Source organism: Leptonychotes weddellii, chromosome 14 (assembly GCF_054177405.1).
Source record: "Leptonychotes weddellii isolate Sample4059 chromosome 14, ASM5417740v2, whole genome shotgun sequence".
NCBI classification, from domain to species: Eukaryota; Metazoa; Chordata; class Mammalia; order Carnivora; family Phocidae; genus Leptonychotes; species Leptonychotes weddellii.
This window is the reverse complement of record NC_138382.1, coordinates 59,797,596-59,818,822: the sequence shown is the minus strand read 5'-3', so window position 1 is coordinate 59,818,822 and position 21,227 is coordinate 59,797,596. Positions and strand designations below refer to the sequence as shown.

Genomic DNA, 21,227 nt, shown 5'->3' with positions numbered 1-21,227 from the left:
GGCTACTAATCCTAGCCACACACAGAGGAGGCTCCACAAAGACTCACGTAAGCTGGAGTCACCCTTTCTGTCCACAGCATCTGTCTTTGGCGCGCGGTTGGCTTACCTGGCGCGGTTTTGTAGCATGATGTTCGGGAGGGCAGCGACGGGGCGTTCTTTGCCCTGGGGCTCTGGGTACTCTGCAAGACTTGTCTCTGCCTCTTCAGCTCCTCTTCCCTTTCCTGGGCTGCTCGGATCTCTTCCTCGATCATGGACAAAGTCCGCTGCTTCCTGGACCTCAGCTTGAAGGGTCCAACCATCACATCGGACTCCTGAGTGGCCAGGAGCGAGGCTGTGCTTCTCAGCTCAGCTGCCTCCGAGTACTTGCTGAAATAGCTCCCTTCGGGCCTGGTCTCCTCCATGTTTACCGGGCCACTGGGCTGCACTGCAGGCGTCGGCTGGGAGGGCCCCCTTTCCCTGAGTGCCCTGTCTTCGGCAGGCAGAATCTTTGGTAACACCTCCCTTTTCTCCTGAACAGGAGAGGACACCTGGGGTGGCTCAAATGTGCTCTGAGGCTTCTCTGAGCCGGGAGCCCCAGTTCCGGCTTCCTCTAGAGTTGCTCCAGGTCCCTGCTGCTCTGTCCCACCCTGGCTGGTTTCGGACACGGCTCTATCCACTTGCTCGGCTATGGCTTGTTGAATGGCATTCTGCACCAGGAGACCAGCCTGATATTCCAAGGGGTCATCAACCGAGGGCGAGTCTCCCAGTGTGGACGAAGGGGAATAGAAACCGTGATCACTAAATGACTTGGAGACGCCTTCTGCCCGGCCCTCGGAAGGGTTGTCAGTTTGCGGAGTCTGGGGCAGAGAAAAATCGGCCAGTGAGTTTTCCTGGAGGGCATTGGTGGTCTCATTGGATGCCCCGCTGTCACTGATGTTGTCCATGCTAAAATCATTGGACAGGGTCTCCAGGACGGTGGTATCCTGGGACCTCACTGACAGTTCATCCAAACCAGAGTCAAGCTCCTCTTGGGTCAGAGAGACATTGACTGACCTGGAAAACTGATCCAAGATCCCAGGGTCGTCATCCTTGACCACAGTGAGGACGGCCCGGGCACTGGTAAACTCCCCGTCCTCTGCCCACAGTTTGGATAAGGGCCCGCGTTTGGAAGTCTCATTGTAGGGCCCTTCCTTCCCCTGAGGAGCCGTGCTGCCCTGGCTTCCCCCCGAAGACTGGCTCTCCAGGGCACAGCTGGCTTTCTGCCCCTTGGCCGCTGATGCACCCCCGTCTTCCGGTGGCCCCCCGATGGAAGCTGGTCTCGAGATGGTCGGTGGCTTGTCTGAGTTGACTGACCCTAGAGGCCTGTAAAAGGGCTTGATAGAGAAGAGCCTGGGTGTACTCTGGCCCTTGGCCACTGTTGGCCTGGAACTCTCCATGAGCTGGAACTGCTTGCGCGCGGCGGAGAAGTCTATCTGCTCGGTGACGATGTCCTCCTTTGCGTGCTCGCTCGCGCCGGCGTGCTCGCTCGCGGCGGCAGGGGCCGCGCACAGCTGCGGGGGGAGGGGCTGCTGCGGCGTCGGCCCTTGCTCCCGCTGCGCTCTTCTCTCCTTGCGCTCCTTGTACTTCTTGTGCGACTCCAGAGACTCCTCGTCCAGCTGCTCCTCCGTGGTTTTGGCCTGGGGAGGATTCCACCATTTTGCCGCAATGCCAGGATTCTTCTTCACCGCCTGACTCCGGATGAGCTCTCTCCTTTCCTTTTCCAGCTCCAGCATCTCTTCCGAAGGCCTCACTTTCCTGACACAGTACTGTTCCTTCTCATTCTCGTCGTCCTCAAAGAGCTTGGAGGGCTTCTTGTCCTCGTGGAAGGCACGCAGCTCAAACTTGGCCGCCTTCTTCAGCGTGGTGAGCGTGAGCTCCCCGTCGCGGCCCGAGCACCGCGAGCTGGTGGAGGAGCTGGGGCTCGCGGGGGCCTGCAGGCTGTCCCCCAGCAGATCTCGGGGCTGGGCGGGGGAGTGGCCATTGGCTTTTCCGCCCTCTGCCATGGCCTCAGAGTAGCTGGTACTGAGCTCAGTGTGAGGAGGGGCCTGTCTACCTGCTGCCCTCTCTGGGGGGTCCGGCTGGACGGCTGCGTGGCCGGGTGGGCTTGGGCCACCCCCCACGATGGCTGCACCCGGCTCCGGGGACGATGTACCGTTGTAAGTTCCGTCCACAGCAGAATCACAGCAGCTGGCCTCCAGCACCTCGTCTAGATAGCGGATCTCTCTGGCCACATCCTTATCCAGAGCTTCATGGTGATCACCCAGGAGGCCATTGTGGGGGGGTGAGTAGAAAGGGGAGGAGTGGTCCATGGAATGTGGGGTACAGGTGATTCCGGGAACACTTTTACATTCCGCAACAGAGACCTCAATTTCCATGTTTTTGTGATCTGGGGGAAGGGAGCTGGTTGCAGGCTCCGAGGGGTTGGCACTGCCTTTGTCTCGCTGGTTTTTTAGCCGGATATCATCCTCAGAAAGCTGGGGAGGCTTCTGGAATAAAGAGACAACCAAAGTCAGAGTTAGATACTAATAAATCTCTTTTGGAGGTGAACCCTGAGAAATTAGTTGGTAACTCACTGGAAGGAAAACTGAAACGATGACAAGTTCTTCGGACCTGAGATTTCCCTCTGGTAATTCTTCACGTATTCATTTTGCTGTGGTGATTCATACCTAAACCTCTCCATGTTACAGATTCTGTTTTGTTTACTGGGTGTCCGGAGAACTTTCCATAAATGCTAATCCCATTTTTAAATTTCAACGTAGGGGCGCCTGGGTGGCTCAGTTGGTTAAGCGACTGCCTTCGGCTCAGGTCATGATCCTGGAGTCCGGGGATTGAGTCCCGCAACAGGCTCCCTGCTCAGCGGGGAGTCTGCTTCTCCCTCTGACCCTCTCCCCTCCCATGCTCTCTCTCTCCCAAATAAATTTAAAAAAATTAATAAATCTCAATGTAAATTAAGATTCAGATCATTTGAAGACACTGTTCAAATATCTTCTAAAGTAGAAGAGATTATATAGCAATTATACCAGAATTACTACTACTATTGCAGAAATGTAATAGGACTATTTGTGTGTCCCCAACTATAATAAGATGGTCCCTTTGCATGAGCAATTCTTGAAAACATGATTCTCTGCCAGATGTAATGCAGTTATTCTGGAGACAAGAAACTTCTTGGAAAATTTTTCCAAAATAAAATACTGGAAAACAGTAGATTCCTTCCAAGGCCACTTAACAGCTACAGTGCCCCATCACTATGGCTCTTAATTCAGCATGTGCATAAACACCATAACCAAAGCCACTGAGTGCACAGTTCTGTTCTCTGGGACTACATCAAAACAATACTCCTTAGGTTAAGGAGTGAGGGTTGCTTTGAAAAGTTAGTGACGAGTGGCTCCTCTCTGGTTCCTAAAATGCTCTCTATGTGATAGTTCCAATCTTACTGTTAAAAAAGAAAAACCACATCTTCTTAATGTTTTGAAATAAATCCTACTTTCCCACCAATTACCAATCCCATGTAATTTTGTTATTTGGCATTAGTAAAATTAATTTTCAAATTCTAGGATGATATCTTTTTTCATACCCAAGGAGTCTGGTTTATCTCAGATAATTGAGTGGTAAATTGTGAGCTTTAGGGGCGCCTGGGTGGCTCAGTCATTAAGCGTCTGCCTTCGGCTTGGGTCGTGATCCTGGGGTCCTGGGATCGGGCCCCACATCGGGTTTCCTGCTCCGCGGGAAGCCTGCTTCTCCCTCTTCCACTCCCCCTGCTTGCGTTCCCTTTCTCACTGTCTCTCTCTCTGTCAAAAAATAAATAAAACCTTTGAAAAAAAAATTGTGAGGTTAATTAGTGAGTGTTCCTCAAGGATTTCACGGACACCTTGGTCAAGTTTGTCTTCCTCTCTCAAGTCCATAGTGTGCCTCATATTATTGACATACTTCCACGCAAAACTGCAAGATGGCATCGTTTTCATTTGTGTCCATAATAAACGATTTGAAAATCTTAGAACATAATGTAAAAACACCACCTTAGGATGATTCTCGGGGGATTCGTTTCAGAATCCCTCCAAGGAAGGTGCATAATTACAGATTTGTTCATGAGACCTAGAACGACATGGGAATTCACCCTATGTGCTCTGTACTGCTGTCAGAATGCTGAAAAATTCTCATGGTTTTCCATGAACTAGAAGGTTCTCCATGAACTAGAGGTTTCCTTCACTCTGCATTGTTTACATTCCCCTCTAGACTTAATCCAATCAGGTAATATATGTTCCTTCTTCAGTCATAGGCAACAATAACAACTATTCCTTTGTCAACACTTTCTGGTCTTGGATGACCTTCCTGTCTAGCTCTGGTCTTTGTCCAACTCTGGTACTTTAATACCATTAATATTTATAACACTAATATCTTTATTTTATTTTTTTACCATCATTAACTAGTGTTCTTTTATCTTTAGAATGAACTCAAAGACGTTTTTACTGCCTTTTAAAAACATTAACTAGACTTCCTTTTGGTAAGGCAATTGCCAGTGACTTCCAGGTCATTAAGAATTACAGAAAATTTGAATGCCTGAAACTTACAGGCTGCCATTCAATTTCAAATAAACCTAGGTCAAAATTAGCCCACTCCATGGAAAGCTATTACTGGAATAAACAGACCAACAAAAAGAGATACGAGGCACTGCTACTGTGAGAGTCAGATTATCTGTGACCCTCCCACTCCGGCTTCATTTGGCCAATGACTTACTGCTAACATTCTTTATGGGAATAAGTAGAGCTTTTCTTATATCCTTTTTGGTTTGGGGGAAAAAGGTAAGAAAATGGTAGGAAGCTGTTGGAACTGAATTATGGTTGAAAATCACTGCCCTCCTGAAACATAAAATACTTCAGTTGACATAAGAGGAAAGAGGGCAATGTAACAGTAAAGGAAGCTAAAAGGCAAATAATTCATTCTATACTTCATTTAGTCATTCATCCATTCATTAAACACGCAGGAAGCTTGTTTTGTAGGGTCATAATGAGATTAGCAGCAACCATAAGCTCCAGGAGACAACATTTTTTTCTTAACAAAAATTGGACTTCCTAGGAAGCCGTAAGTCTATTTTGGAGTTTATTTACTCTGGTCAGGAGGAGTGAAAAACTTGCCTACAGTGATCTCCTGTTGCTAATCACAGAGACAGGAGGTCCTGAGTCCACCTCCACAGCACGGCCCATGAGCACCTTGTCTCTTTCTCCTGGGTGCTTCAGGTCAAGTGTTGGGTGATGGACAAGCAGATGCCCTATCAGCCTTTTTTCTCTTTTAGAACTTAAAACTTCTACCAAGTCTTTCCAAGGCATATTTTCTGAAGTAGCAAGTGTTCCAATTCAAAATTTTAAAAGTCTGAGAACAGCATCTGACAATACATTTTTGCCGTGTCCAAAAAAAAACTACCATTAGCTCTTTGAATCAGATATGATGAGTCTCGTTCCTTGAATGCCTTCTATGATGTGTCAAACCGAGATTTTAAAAATGCTAATTACTGGATAAAAGTCAGAGTTTGGAGTCCCAGTGTAATTTGAGACGATTCCTTTCCAATACATTTGTTTAAAAAATTGAGACACTGGAGGGTATAAACAGGAAACGGCTCTCTCTGCTTCCTGTTACTTACAACGGGGCTCCTCCCACTTCTTTCCACAAATTCAGGAAATTTTTCTTGATACTACGTTCCATCTACTTCAGGGAGTAGCAGCTCTACGCTCTAATCAGGGTAGAAGTAATGAAAGAGATAACGCTGCATTACTGATTCACCATCAGGCATCAGAGGTCCTGAGTTTTTGTAAACAAAGTTAGGCAACAATTATAACAAAAGAGCAAATTCCTGAGTTCTATTCTCAACAGGATGAATTTACCTTCCTGAAAGAGGGCCTGATGCAATCAAAGCCACCAGTAAGTACACCAGGTAAATGGAAGTGAGCCGGAAAGTCCACAGCACGAATTTGGCAGGAATCTGGGCTTGGTGTCATTAAATGATGTTTTGCTTAAACCAACAAATGCTCATTGCTCCCTTTGAAGATTAGAAAGACTAGAATTTTCTCCATGCTTCAGATAAGATGAACCTGATTCCTGATTCGGATAAAATGCACATTCATTAAATGAACTGGAAAGTCCTTTCTGAAATAAACCATGCCCCAATGCAAAAAAAAAAAAGATATAAATGAACCATCAGGGGTGCCTGGCTACCTCAGTATGTAGAGCATACAACTCTTGATCTTGGGGCCTGGGGTCCTGAGTTCAAGCCCCACACTGGGCGTAGAGCTTACTTAAAAAAAAAAAAAAAAAAGAACCACCAAACTGGATTTTGAAAGGGTGCTAAGAGACCGAAGGGAAATCCTTGGATTCCCCCTGCTAACCCTCCAGGTGGAGCCCTAACTGCATGACGCGTATTACCTGCCAACCTACTGGCTTCCTGGAATAGCTAATAGCCAGTCAGGATGTCTACTATTTACTTTAAAATATGTGGACAGAGACAATATAATACAGCTGTGTGTGTCTGAATTAGTTTAAATTCTATTCAGGGACAGACAGCCGTCCTAACTGGGAATATACACTCCGAGAGTGGTCAACCAGGATCTAATCAGAAATTCCAGGCTCTGTAGGTGGCGTCCTTCCTGGGTGGGCTAGCGCTCTTTAACTCCCACGGCCCCCTGAGGCTTAGCTAATTGGCATAATTAAGGTGAGAAATGGGTTTTCATCAGTGAAATTAGTGGCTTGTCAATTAGCATAATAAACGTTAGAAATCGGTGAAATTGGTGGAGTTCAAATTTGCGGATTAGAGATGTTCTCTGGCCTTTCCTGAATAGGATTTACAACAGAGTGAGCACCATGGCTTGTATACCCTTAGGGATGGTGATGGAGCCCGAAAACCAAACAGCCCTTTCCGCAGCCTTTGGTTCAGAGGACTTTGGTTGTTAAACAACTACTATACAGCAAGGGAATCCTGCCTTTTTAAAACTGCCACATCTATCTTCATGCAAAGTGAGGTTGGGAGCGTCTAGAATCTTCCGGAGCTGAGGTTTCTTTGAGGTTAAAGACAGTAGGTTTTATGCCTACTTTTGCAAAGGTTTATTTAATAACTATCTGTATGAGTGCCAGAACTTGGTCCAAGACCTGCTTTTATTATAACCTGGTAGCCCGGTTGTGTCTCAAGCTGCCACTATTTACAAAACCGCGTTTAATAGTTATGCAAAGCAAATTATATGGGTTAATTTACAACAAGGGGGCCCGTGTCTCCTGTGAAAGTTCTGCCAGACCCTATGCAAGACAATCATGGGACTCCTCTTGGAAGAATAGAACTCCTTTGTAAGCAGGACTCATACCAAGATCTTTCAAATCTGTTTTAGGAATTTGATTAGATAATGTGTTTAAAAGTACTACATAGTGGGGTGTGAGTGGCTCAGTCAGTTAATCGTCCCACTTGATTTCGGCTCAGGTCATGATCTCAGGGTTGTGAGATCAAGCCTGTGTCGGGCTCTGCGCTTGGCAGGGAGTCTGCTTGAGATCCTCTCTCTCCCTCTGCTCATCCCCCACCTCATGTGTGCGTGTGTGTGTGCGCGGGCGCGCGCGCGCACGCACTCTCTCAAATAAAATAAGTAAATAAATGTTTTTAAAAAGTCCTATGTAGGGGCGCCTGGGTGGCTCAGTTGGTTAAGCGACTGCCTTCGGCTCAGGTCATGATCCTGGAGTCCCTGGATCGAGTCCGGAACGGGCTCCCTGCTCAGCGAGGAGCCTGCTTCTCCCTCTAACCCTCCACCCGTAATGTACTCTCTCTCTCTCTCATTCTCGCTCTCTCAAATAAACAAATAAATCTTTAAAAAAAAAAGTACTATGTAAACTGCAAAGTGTTTAATGCAAATGTTCCTTATTATTAAGCAATTTTACACTGAAGTGTAAATGACCAATATTAAATTCTCTCTGGGAGCTGGTTGACTTTCTTGGAGGAGGAGTGGGGGGGTGATGATGAAGCTTTGATTTTGAGAGGAAATCAACATGAGGCATTTAGAGGGGAAAGGCCCAGCAAGGCTAAAAGTCAGACCTAACCTCCCTAATCTTTTCCTACCCCAGGTCCTCAAAAGTTAATTTTAGCTAAAGCTGAGCGCAACTGGAAGATGCATTTGCTGCTGCAATAAACAGAATAACTGCATAAAATAATTGTCTCCTGTCTCTAAAAGTCAAAATCTGAGGATGCAGTTGAATGGACAGTCAAGAACCACACCCCCTTTCACTGCGGACACACTGTGTTCACAGTGCACATGCATACACACTCCCAGCTGATACTGGTAACAGAGCCCTTTGGCGTGCAGGAAAGGCAGAGTTTTCTACTTTCGTTTTAGAACTTTAGAACGTGAGGTTTAGAGAAAGATTTTTCCCAAGATCACCTGACTAGGAAGTGGCACAGCCAGGATTTGAAGGCCAGTTCTTCAGTCTCTCCCCATACCTCAAAAAGTATTCTCAGTGACAGCAGGCTTCCAAAATGCCTAGGGAGAGGTTAAGAAGGGTGAATAGTTTTTATTAAAGAGTATCTACTTGGCTTTCTGGTCGGCATTTTGCACACTTGTATCTCTAGAAGTGATGTGAGACTCATAATTTGGCTCCAGAAGTCAGAGACCCCTCTCCCATCTTTATCCAGAACAGAACAGAGACAGACTTCCTGGAGACTGAGTTTCCACTTCCTACCTTCTGCTCTACCCACAGGGCCCTCCAGTTAGAAATGAGGGTACTGACTTCCTGCTCAGTCTGGGAATTTTACCTTTCGAGCTGGCTGGCCTCTAAAGGAGAGTCCTCCGCTTCCTCCAGCAACAATCCAGGGGCAAAAGATTAAGATCCCACATCCCAGGCATTGCAATGGACACCACACATTAAAGCTGCAACTCCTTCCCAACAGCACAGGTAAGATTCTAGAAGACCGTTTTTAATTTGCACAGAAAACACCTCAGGGTCCTGACACCTGCCCCGCTGGGTGATGGACGGCAGTGTGCTCTTTCTTCCCACGGTATCTGGGTCAGTGGCTGGGCGCATGGTGAGCAGAAAGAACTTGCAAGAGGTACGTTTTCCTTAGCAGATCTGTCTGGGCCCAGGGGGACACCGGGAAGGTATCCTTTTTTTTTTTTTTAAAGATTTATTTATTTATTTATTTGACAGAGACAGAGATAGCGAGAGCAGGAACACAAGCAGCGGGAGTGGGAGAGGGAGAGCAGGCTTCCCGCCGAGGAGGGAGCCCGATGTGGGACTCGATCCCAGGACCCTGGGATCATGACCTGAGCCGAAGGCAGACGCTTAACGACTGAGCCACCCAGGCGCCCCGGGAAGGTATCCTTTTTTACAAGGGCAAGCAAGAAGCTGAAGCTTCCACTCCGCTTTCAAGGCTGGTTGTGTTCACAGCTTCCCCACCACCCTCAGGCTGTTACCTCTTGACACCGCCTGTTACCAGCTGTGACCTCCCGGGCTCCTAGCCTAAATGCACAGTGTGACCCAAATCACTCACACCTCAGGCGCCCGCTGCACCACCAGCTTTCTACTCTGAATAACCCAGCTTACTTCCTACAAAGGCCATGATAGTCAAATTAGAAACACTCTTCCCCAGATACTAGGTGACCTGATCCTTTAATCCAGTTATTTTTAAGTTCCACCAAAAATACAAACTCATTCTTGGCCTAGGAACAGAGGCGTGGCTATAAAATAAAACTTCCGCATAGCTGTGCAACCAGAGAGCATCTCCGTTTTCCTTTCTTACCCTCTTTCTCTCTCTCACCTAAGTCGAGTTCTGATTACACAGGACACGACAGCTGTCACGGCAGAGCACTGGTTCTGTGGTCTGTGTAGTGGAACCATCTAGAATGCTTCTTACAGGACTCCACTTCCTGGCTATAGTTTCTGTCACAAAGGTAAATGGAAGGAGGGGATGCATCCCGGGTAAGGGAGCCTGCCAAGACACCTGCAAGGTGCCCACATGAGTCTCCTGAACTTGATCCGACTTGGAGGCACCGGGGTGGAGCTATGGGCTGGAGATCTGGGGCAGAGGACTCCCCAGGCTGAGGGAACCCCAGGGGTGTGGGAGGGGAGCCCAGGGGCCGAGGGAGGTCAAAGTGCAAGGATAAGCATGCCCTGAGTACCTACAGAGTGGCAAGCCCTGGGCTGGGGCCACGGGCTGGGGGTGGGGGGGGCCCCCTGCGCTCTGAGGTGGCCCCTACTCAGCAGCAAGGAGTGCGCGGCCTTGGAGGGAGAGAGTTCCAGTTCCCATAAAGAGAGCAAAAAGCACCAGGCAGAGGAAGTGCTCAGTGGAAAGAAAATCCCAGCCCTGTTCAACAGCACAAACTGGGCTGGCTAGAAAGAGTTTGTGGAGAAAGCTGAGAGCACCCGAGTTCCTCAGCTGCTGGCGTGCAGCTCCTCGGGCCCTCCCTGCTGAAGATGGCAGGCTCGGGGCCGGCCGGAGAAAGTACGGGGACTTTGAGTGGGCCCCTTCCACCCACTGCTGTGAGGGAACAGAGAATGGGAACGTCTGAGGACGCCTTGCTTCCTTCCTTGGTTTGGCTTTGGGCCTCTGGGCCAGGAAGCGGAGGGGAGAGGCCATCACCCGGGGCACATTCCAGGCCCAGGCAGCCTTTCGTCTTCCGCCCCCTCGCAGAGCTCCTTCCGGCCTGGAGGACCAGGGGCCTGTGTTGATTATGGGAAGCCAGAAGCCTTACCACTCCCCGAGAAGGACCCCTTCCTGGTTGATGGAAACAGGCCAGACTTAAAGCCCCTAAGCTCTCCTGGGCAGTGGCAGGCTAAATTTAGGGCGGGCGGGCTCAGGGTTAATGCTGTGACCCCCGATAAAGGGAGCGAACACTCACAACGGCTCTCGGACTGCCTGCCATGACGCATTACGGCCAAATGCGACTGGGACAGCTCTAAAAAGATGTTCCTGCTCCCGCAGGCCCAGCCTTTCTTTCTGAGAACTGCCAAGGCATCACCACTAAGCAATTCTCTCTGGCTTAGGGTACAGACACAGGCTTGAAGAGGAGATGAAAATACTCTGGAAACTCCCTTCGTTGGGGACAAAGGATGTCTTGGCTCACGCTTCTGTTCAAGGAAAGTGGTCCCTTTATAACATAATGGAGTCTCCCCAGGACCACAGCCTGCCCTATTAATAGCATCCCCTTCACCCAGCCGCAAAGTCACCGACCGGCTCAGATGTCAGGCTACACATCTGGAAAATGTCAAGGTGTTGTTTGATTAACACATTTATAACTTGGGCTTTCCATGAAAGCAACTGAAGATGTGGGGGGCGGGACGCGGCAGGCAGGGGGATTGGAGGGAGGGAGGAAGCCGTTTCCTTTTCTATAGCCACTGGTGAAAGGCTTGCTTCTTTCAGCTGCGTGGAGATCCATTCCCTACAGGAGTGACTGAGAATGGTAGGGGAGGCTTCAGGATTGCTCCTAACTCAGGAGAGAGGCCTCCCTTCTGCTCCAAGAAGGTCAAGGTTCACTTCCTCCTCAATGTAACAAACTCCGTGCTCTGTCAAGGAGTCCTCAGATGCTCTTCTCCCCAAAAGCCTTTTTCACCAGGAGGTGATTTTTACAGGGCAGTCCCCACCTCCAGAATAAACCAAGATCAAGGCCCCAGAGGGAACTTTGGCTGCTCCGGCAGGCAGAAATTTCTAGGGTAACTAATTCTGCTGAAAGCAAACACAGGGCTAGCTTTAGTTCTTTATAACTCAGCTGTGTCCCTCTTGGTTTTAAAATAGTTCAGGATCTTGGGTTCTTGCCTGGCCAACCACTAACAGCAGAGAGCAAAAGCTGAGCACCACTGTGGACCCAGCACAAACCCACGATGTTGAGGCTGAGAGCCAGGAGCAAAGAGGAAACAGTGCCAGATGCTTCTGAGATTAACCCCTTGTCCACAGATGACACTCTACGTAGGAACAGAGCTGCGGAGCTTCTCTTCCCACCCCCCTGGCTCCTACAGGGGACAGGCACGCACATTCCCATGAAGCCCCAAGTCACTCCATGAATGTGGCAGGGCCCACAGCACGGCCTCGTTAGGGACTAACTAAATACAAGGCGATCACTAGAAAACCAGCTACCAGAATCGCTGGGTCACTTGCTTCTGTTCTGGACAAGGACAGACACATGCACGCCCCGCCTTCACGGCCTCATCTGCCACAGAGGACTTGTGAATCTTGGCGTGCACTGCATGGCTGGGGCTGTGCTTCCTCCTCGCCCTCTAACTCGAAAGCGGGGAGTTTGATGAGGTTTCAAAGAGAAGCAAGTCGCCACTCAGAGCTCAGCTGCCCCGTCTCCCTCCCTCCGGCAGGAAAGGACTCTAGAGCTCAGCCCTGCTCGGTCCCCACTCCGAGGCCCCCTCCACCAAGACTGGCCTGGGAAAGGAACCCACTCCTTTCAGATTAGAAGGGAAAGGACAGTCAGAGAGGTCAGCAGACTCGGCTTACCCTGCCCACAGTGTATGTCTCAAACGTCCCCAGTCAGAACTGCCTCTTTTTCCAGACAGATTCCTGCGCACTGCCTCAAGTTGGACAAATTCCTTCCGAGCCTCCTGACTGAAGACTATGATGTCACAGCTGCCCCTCCCTCTGCTCCCTAAAAGGCCATTCACACAAAGAAGGACTTTAACCTCCTTCAAAGAGGCCCAGCCCCTCCCTAGTGGCCCAGCCTGGAGGGCAAGGGCCGTCCCCAGGCAGCTCAGGCCGGCGGGGTGCTCAGAGAGGGCCGGGGCTCGGGGCTCCGCAGTGGTTGATAGGAACCAGTTACCACTGCCTCCATGGAAAGTCACGGATGGGCCTTGGGCAAGCAGGGGATTAATAATATCCTGGTGATGCTGAGGTAGCGAAAAATCTGAAAGATCCCGAAGATCCCGTAAAATGGTCGAGATAGATCTAACAGATCTATGGGCATGTGTGTCTATGAAGTAGTAAGTGCTCACCATTGAAAACTTGGAAAATAAAAATTATTCCTCTCCCTTCCACACAGAGGAAAACAGTTCCTATTTTATTGCATTCCACTTAGTCTCCTTTGTAGAAATATGTATTTAATAGTGTGGAGACCAGACAGTACATGCCGTTTTGTAGCCAACATTTTTTAACTTTGTATTATCTCACAAACACTTTCTATGTCCTCTAATGGTCTTTGGAAGATCTAGCTTAAAGGGTTACATGATGTCTCACGCTGAAGTGGGACAGAGGAATCTGAAGTCTGGGATGACTGCTGTAACTTCAGGGAATGTCCAGGGCAAGTGGCCCCGCTTTCTCAGAGCTCACCACTATCCTCTGCCACCAAAGAACAGCAACAACCAAGAAAACAGATCTCTACATGCCTTGGGTAGACACGAGTGTCCCAAACATCCCCCACTCTCGGCCACAGAATCAGACCCCCAGCACTACACGCTAAGGCTAATAAGGGAATTGATGTAGGTCAGCCTGCCCAGGTATATTCAGAGTAGCCCCCAACACTGCCCCCTGGTTCCACCCACCTGGCCCCCAACTTTGGGTTGACCTAGAAAAACTTGGCATAACTCAGTGTCCGGCTGACTAGAAAGTCAGTCGGAATTCAGGTCCCCGCAGGGCCATGAAGAACTCATTCTGGAGAAGACAGAGAGAATGGGTATTTACAGTACACAGGGAGAGGAGGGAAAATGCCAGGCATGGTCCTGCACAGCCAGAAGTTCATGGTCAGTTTGGGAGCAGTTCCTCCTGGTGAAGCAGCCGAGCAGCCCAAAGCTGGTGGCAGGACTGCCCAGCGGTCTGCAGTTTGGCCAGCAAAGCTGACCTCCTGGGACCCTCCCGAGAATACAAGTCCAGGAAAGAATAATCGGAGTAGAGGGAGCCCAGGCAGGCCCTTTTGAAAAGGAAGCTTAAGGTATACCATACTTGACAACTCTTTCCAATATCTACGTGACATTTTTAATATTCTGACATTTATTTAGAAAAATCCAGGGTTTTCTCAAGGGCTAACTTGGTGATACCAAGTCACCAGGGAGTGCTATGGAAACTCTGAATTTATGTGCCCTTTGGAATAACTGGAATGTTCTGTAGTTTAGCCAGAGGCATTTCAAGATGCTACTTAACAGTCTAAAGGAGCATGAGGTGGGGAAATCACACACCAAAGGTGGCATTGCTCTGCTCAAGAGTGACAAACAGGGCCTTCAATGAAGAGGTGTTTTCAAGCCGAGAGGCAAGAGTGGTCCTAGGACTTTCTACATAATCACACCAGCTCCCCTGCTTCTATGAGGAGGCATATATACATATATATAGATAGATAGATAGATAGATAGATAGATAGATAGATAGATAGATAGATAGATAGATAATCGTTTTAAAACTTCCCTGTTCACAAAAGAGAAAACAATATGTGCTCTTAAAGTACTATTATCTAAGGCACACCTGGCTGGCTTTGTCAGGGGAGCATGTGACTTTTGATCTTGGGGTTGGGAGTTGGAGCTCCACGTTGGATGTAGAGATCACCAAAAGTATAAATAAACAAACTTTAAAAAATAAATAAACTAAAAAAGAAAAAAAAAAGGTACTATTATTTAAATAGTGGCTGGCTTCTTTTTTTTTTTTTTAAGATTTTATTTTTAAGTAATCTCTGCATCCAATGTGGGGCTCGAACTTACAACCCCAAGACGAAGAGTCTCATACTCTACCAGCTGAGCCAGCCAGGCGCCTCATAATTAGTAGGCATGTTTCTGACTGGAGTCTGAGATGTTATAGTTCACTACACGCATGCACATACATGCATGCACACACATGCACACGCTCACTGTTATGGGTTGAAACCCAACTTCATATGTGTAAGTCCAAACATACAGTACCTCAAAACGTGACCTTATCTGGAGATAGGGTCTTAAAGAGGTAGTCAAGTTACATGGTCGTTAACCCAATACTAGTGACCTTATAAAAAGAGACTTAGGCGCAGAGAAACACCTAGAAACAAGACAATGTGAAGACACAGGAGAAAAGGACTGTGAGATAGTACATTTCTGTTGTTCAAGCCGCCCAGTTTCTGGTACTTTGTTATGGCAGTTATGGTAGCCCTGGGAACACACACACACACACGTACACATGTATGTACACTCAGGCACTCACAATTGTGCACACACACGTACACTTATGCACACACACACAGACACACACACACACACCCTCCTTCTGGTTGCAAAAATAGGGTGGAGTTTAGGAAAACTGGTTTATACTCGGAGGCAGAGGGCGAAATTAAACCAGCGAGGTCAATGTAGACGGCAAAAGCATACCCCGAGCCGCCCTGCCTTTGACAGCAGTGGCCCTCCTGTCAGGACTGAGCAGACTAAATCCAGTGTGCACGCCTCACCGCTGCTCCCCCCTCCCCCTCCCCCTCCGCTCAGCACAGCCTCAGAGCTTGGGGTGGTTTTCCCGAATTGACGAAAACACATCGGACTGCTGGTTGAATTCTCCTGTGCTGTAACCTGATCTTCCGTTCAGTCTCTGAGGGCGTCTGGCTCTGGGGGAAATGAAGCCATGTTGAAATTTGGTCCCGGGTGGCTGGGAAGCGGAGGGCAATTGGCGAGCAGCCAGCACGGGGGGTCTAAAGGCAATGGATGCTCTTAAGCCCGCCATTCAGCAAGTATCTTTTGCACACCTGCTGGGTGCCAATCTGTGTCACACACCCTTACTTACATAGCTTCTCTATTCCTCCACCAAAAGCAAGGTAGAGTTTCTCACTCATTCCACAGAGGGGCAGGCCCCAGCCTGCGAAGCGGAGTCTTCCCTAGGGTGACACAGCTGGTCAAGAACAGATCTCTGGCTAGAATCCACGACTCCCACCCACAGAGTAGGGTTCTGCCCTGGAAGCCACAGTGGGCAGCTCAGGAGGGAACCCAGGAAGTATGCACAGGATCAAAAGGGACAGCAAATGCAAGGCAGAAATAGGCGGTCTCTGAAACCATGCACCTGCTGCTACATGACTTTGGGAAAGCCGTATTTATTTTCTGGGTCTCAGTTTTCTGGTCTGAGAAATGGGACACCTAAACCAGGTGAACCCTCAAAATTCACTTCCGTTCTGCTCCTAATCTCTGTGGTTCTGTGATGCCAGGGTGAACCTTGGGCAAAAAGGAAGTGCTAGGTAGTTCTGAGCCAGTAACAATGAGGGCAGAGCTGAGAGCAAGCCGGCAAAGGGGCGCAGGGCTGAGAGCAAGCCAGCAAATGGGAGCAGGGCCAAGAGCCAGCCGGCAAATGGGAGCAGAGCTGAGAGCAAGCCTCAGCCTTTGAAACTGCTTGATACTTGTGCCAAGAGAGACTGCAAGGATTCCCGGCCAGAACTCAGCTGTCTTAGACATTCCCCTTGTCGGAACTTCACTCCTTTGGTTGAAGGAGTTTATTCTGCTAAATGTAGCCATCCTGTGCATATACCTTAGTGTGACAGAATGTTCCAAAGTAGATTTGCTGAGATCAGGAGGAACCAGATGGAAGCAGGCAATGTGGAGAGAGGCTGGCTTTAGAAATGGTAACACCCAGCCTGCCGCAAGGCATTGCAAAGCAGAGAGGAGGGGAGAGGTCGGCACTGGGAAAGCTCCCTCTACATGCTGCCCAGGACGGAAGGGAGCTGGAGGTTTGCGGCTTTTCAAACTGCTCCAAGGTCCAATGCAAGGCACATACCGAAGGAAGCCTGGGTCTCGGCACCTCCAGATGTCCTTTCTAAATGGCCATGGCTACCCTTTCCCCAACTACCATTCAGATAGGTCCTCCTCAAAGTCTCAGCTCCACATGACTTCACACCTTAGCATGGAGCCAGTCTTCCAAGCCATTTGCACTTAAATGTGAATTTGATGGGAATATTGACAATTTAAAAGTTACCCAAAGGAATCTCTAATTGGGGTTAAGTGTGAGAAACGAAGACATACCCATCCTTAATTTATTGAGGGAAAACTGTTGAGATGAGAACAGAACAGGGACTTTGCTTAGAAAGGCTTTAGGAGGGGCATCTGGGTGGCTCAGTCGGTTAAGCATCCGACTCTTGGTTTTGGCTCAGGTCATGATCTCAGGGTTGTGGGATCAAGCCCCACACTGGGCTCCATGCTCATTGGAATCTGCTTCAAATTCTCTCTCCCTCTGCCCATCCCCCACCACGGTGCGGGCATGTGTTCTAACAAAACAAAACAAAACAAAAAACAGACCAAGTCTTATCTACTTGATAGGTATTGCAGTACCTCCTAAATTCCATTTTCTATCTCTACAATGAATACTAAAGCCTTTACTCAGCCATGATGAGCAAATGTGCATCAAAATGCAGCCTGCCCCCGAGGAAGTTGTGCTTTCTTGCTGTGATCCATTATACTTTTAGGAGCAGTGTCTCTCTGTACATCTTATGATAATATAATCTTCCTTTTCCATCAAAGATAAGTAATTGACTCCTGTTATATATGGACATTTTCCTTCCATGAGCTTCCCATTCCCAGAAAAGTTGTGTAACGCTATGTGAGTAACCAAATTCCTCTTGGGAAGTCGAATGTCATAGAATGCCATGAACTATGTCACAGACAAGATATGTCATAGGAAAACCCCATTGAAAAATTTCCGAAGGTCTGATCAGGTGGTAGAGAACAAAACTTGGAGGCTGACTTTATCTATTATTCTAAACAATAGTTGGGTTTTCTTTCTCCATTCAACTTAAATGTGCAGGCGAGTCCATCTAGTAACCTCCCCTGTAAGACAGACAGATTGGTGGACACACACACACACACACAGTGAATTTAAATCAATTTTTTGTTCTAGTAAAGTATTTTAAAGCTTTGAGTCAAGTTTTAAAAATAATATTTGGGGAAAAAAAAACATTTAGGGTTTGGCAAATCTGGTAATCTGTAAGCAAAACCATCTCATCTCTTATTAATGTCGAAAGTGAATGCTGAGCAGCTTAGAGACGGGCAGTAACCACACTGGGGCAATCCCGAACACTGGGCCCTGGACCCAAGTGCCATTTCTGCTTCAGGATTCCCGTCTATCCGTCCCCCAGGTCTCAGCCCTCGGGCAGCAAGAGGACTAAGCCTGGAGCTGAGTCCTGTAGTAGATTCACCCACAAGCTCTTCCCAGCCGAATGCCTGTACCTCCCCACGACTATGCTCACAAGTCTGGAGAAGAAAGGAAAACACAACAATCAAGAGGTACTTTTAAAATGAAATACCTGGTGAACTCCAAGAAAACTCAACAGAAGCATCTACCACCTACCAACAGGAGAAAGGTTTGGTCCTATTGAATCAGCTACCTGTGAATTGCAAGGGAACTGCTGGAAGGCTCTAGAAGGTTTGGACCCCCACTCACAGAACGGGTTTCATCATCGTAGTTATTTGTATCACTATATACTGCTACTCAGTTTTCTTCAGTTTCTTCAAAGTCGCAAAGCCACAGGTGAAGGCGGACTGGGTAGCAAACAGACCCCCGATCCACCCAACTCTGTGCTCTCTGGCAGCAAAAGAAAACTCCAGATGGTCAGTGTGAGGGTCCTGCTGTGCCAGGACTTAGTGGCAATTCTGGATCAGGACAGGTGCTGGGGACATTGGTCTGCTGAAGAAGAGCAAGGTATGGAGGGCAGCCAAAGGGCAAGGAAGGCTGAAGCCAGGCCCACCCCAATTTTTGACTCCCACCTCATGTGGCAAAGTGATGCCCTTGAAGACACAGGATTCCGAGGCTGGTACCAGAGTGGCATTTGTAATTTAAGCCAAGGTGAGCTTGCCCTAGACTTTGAGGACCTGATCCTGGTTCTGTCCTGTGCTTTAGCCAGAACGAGGGTGAGCGCATGGATCATTCCCTTCGGGCCCCTCAATCCTGCCCTGGGCCAGCTCTGCGGGACCACGTTCTGGTAAAAGTCTGGGCAGCTGAGCTCTGGAGGCAGCCGAGGGCCAGTCACCTGCTTCCGTCCACTGCCTTTGTGGCTCCAAATGCCAGGAAGGAACCTCTGCGGGAGAAGGAAAGCATGGAATTTCTCCATCCTCCTAGGGGATGCAAGATAAGCATAAGCCAGCAGTAAGATGGGGTGCAAGAGAGCTGCAGGAGAGTATTTGGCTTCACACTAAGAAATGTGTTCTTTCCTTTTGCTCAATGCCAACAGAACCCGACAACTACCTCATGTCTCATTTATGAGGAATCTCTCTGCCCGGCCATGGAATCCCAGGAGCAGAGCACTGTGGTTGAGAGCCAACAAGTTATGCTGATTATGCCAACAGGATAAAGTCTGAGAACCAGCAACAAGAAAGGGGGATACCATTCACTTGCAGATTCTGCTTCATCCTGTTCACCCCCCAGAGGCCCTCTTTGATCTAGTAGCTGACTGCTGCTGACCATTTTGCTGCCATGATTTTTAGAGCCTTATTTTATTCTCCATTTATTTATGTGCAGTAAGGTGATCCAGCGGGAAGAACATGAGTCTTAGAGAAAAGGCGGTCAGGGTTTGAATTGTCTGGTGTCACAAGCGGACTGCATGATGCTTACACAAAGGATTTGCTCCTCTGGTAAAGCTCAGGATCCTCATCTGTTAAATGGGCATAATTACTGTAGTGGGTTGAATAGTGTTCCCTCCAAAATTCAAGTCTAGGGGCGCCTGGGTGGCTCAGATGGTTAAGCATCTGCCTTCGGCTTAGGTCATGGTCCCAGCGTCCTGGGATCGAGCCCCGCATCGGGCTCCCTGCTTGGCGGGGAGCCTGCTTCTCCCTCACCCTCCTACTGTTCCCCCAGCTTGTGCTCTCGTGCTCTCTCTGTCAAATAAATAAATAAAATCTTAAAAAAAACCAAAAAACAAAAAAACAAAATTCAAGTCTACTTGTAACCTCAGAATGTGACCTTATTTGGAAACAGGGTCTTTGCAGACATAGTTAGTTAAAATGCTGTAGAGTGGATTAGGGTGGGCCCTCAATCCAATGGCTGGTATCCTTATAAGAGGAAAAAACACACAGAGATATACACAAAGAAGGAAAACTCCATAAGAAGACGGGGTGGAAACTGGAGTGATTCATCCACAAGCCAAGGAGTGCCAAGGCTTGCTGGCAACCACCGGAAGCTAGGAGAAAGGCATGAAACAGATTCTCCCTCATAGTTTCCAGAGAAAACCAACGCCGCCATCCTTGATTTCAGACTTCTGGCCTCCTGAACTGTGAGAGAATATATTTCTATTGTTTTTATCCACTAATTTTGTGGTAATTTGTTACAGCAGCAATAAGAAACCAACACACCAACCTTCTGAGGCTGTTGTAAAGATTCCCTAAGAGACAGCATGTGAAGGCAGCTGGTTCCATGACAGGGACAAGGTAAGGTGGCCACACAAGGCAGTTCATTCTGGCTTTCTGTGTTGGCAGCAAGCCAGTAACAGAATTTTTCAAGCTTTGTCAGAGGTGAGTGGCCTCATGGCGTTGGCACTTTTTAAAATTTGCGGACCAAACAGGAAGAGCAAAGGGATAGCTGTGGAATAAGGGCATACTCAGGCTTACCAACTGCCTACCCGGAACAGAAGCACATGTGGGTACCATTGCCCACGGAAGCCGATTTGCAAAGACTGAAGCTTCAGAGTCTCAAAGCTGGCCATGGGATGCACCCTGTGAAACTGGAGAAGGAAGACAGGGCCCTACCGATCTTGAAGGTATTGGGTGAGGTTGATGATCAAGTGGTCATAGCCTTATGATAAGCATTTATGAGATGCTAGCCATTGCCATTAAATGATTTCAATGCACAGTCACATTTATTCCTCAAAACCAGCCTCTGAGGCCAGGACCCCTGACATCTCTAATCATACAGCTACAGAAACTGAGATCCAGAGTTTTAAGTGATTTGCCTCAAGACACTGAGCAGTAAATAGTGAAGCAAGGATTGAAGCTAGGCCGCCTGTCTAAGAACAATGAACTATGACCTTGTCTCACTAAGATTTGGAATCAGAAGTTGGGACAATCTAGACTAGAGGCTTATCAAACAAGGAAGATTAGCTCCGGGATTCCTTGTCTACTTTACCACCTACTCTAACTGGATCCTAGAACTCTTCTTCTGTGTGCCTTCTGGCTTAGTCGTGTGCCGGTTTCCTTTATGGGAAGTAAAAATGATAGGGATGACAAGGGTCACAATTATTAACTGGACATTACAATGTGTAGGCAATTTACTATGCCCTTTGCATACGTTATCTCAATAAATCCACACAACAATACCCTGAAATAGGGTATAATTTCTATTTTTCAGGCGA

At 48.2% G+C, this 21,227-nt stretch overlaps 1 protein-coding gene across 10 annotated transcripts in view; it reads right to left on the bottom strand.

The window, feature by feature from the left end:
* PALM2AKAP2 (PALM2 and AKAP2 fusion) overlaps positions 1-21,227 on the bottom strand; it is a 441,240-nt gene that overhangs the window by 31,471 nt on the left and 388,542 nt on the right. For 8 of the 10 annotated variants that reach the window (XM_081803345.1, XM_081803346.1, XM_081803348.1 and 5 more), the window contains one exon: positions 107-2,504. In XM_081803345.1, the coding sequence (XP_081659471.1) occupies positions 107-2,504 (2,398 nt within the window). Of the gene's footprint in view, positions 1-106; positions 2,505-2,591; positions 2,616-12,472; positions 12,722-21,227 lie in introns of those variants that run through there. The other 2 variants (XM_081803352.1, XM_081803354.1) reach the window with 2 other exon arrangements.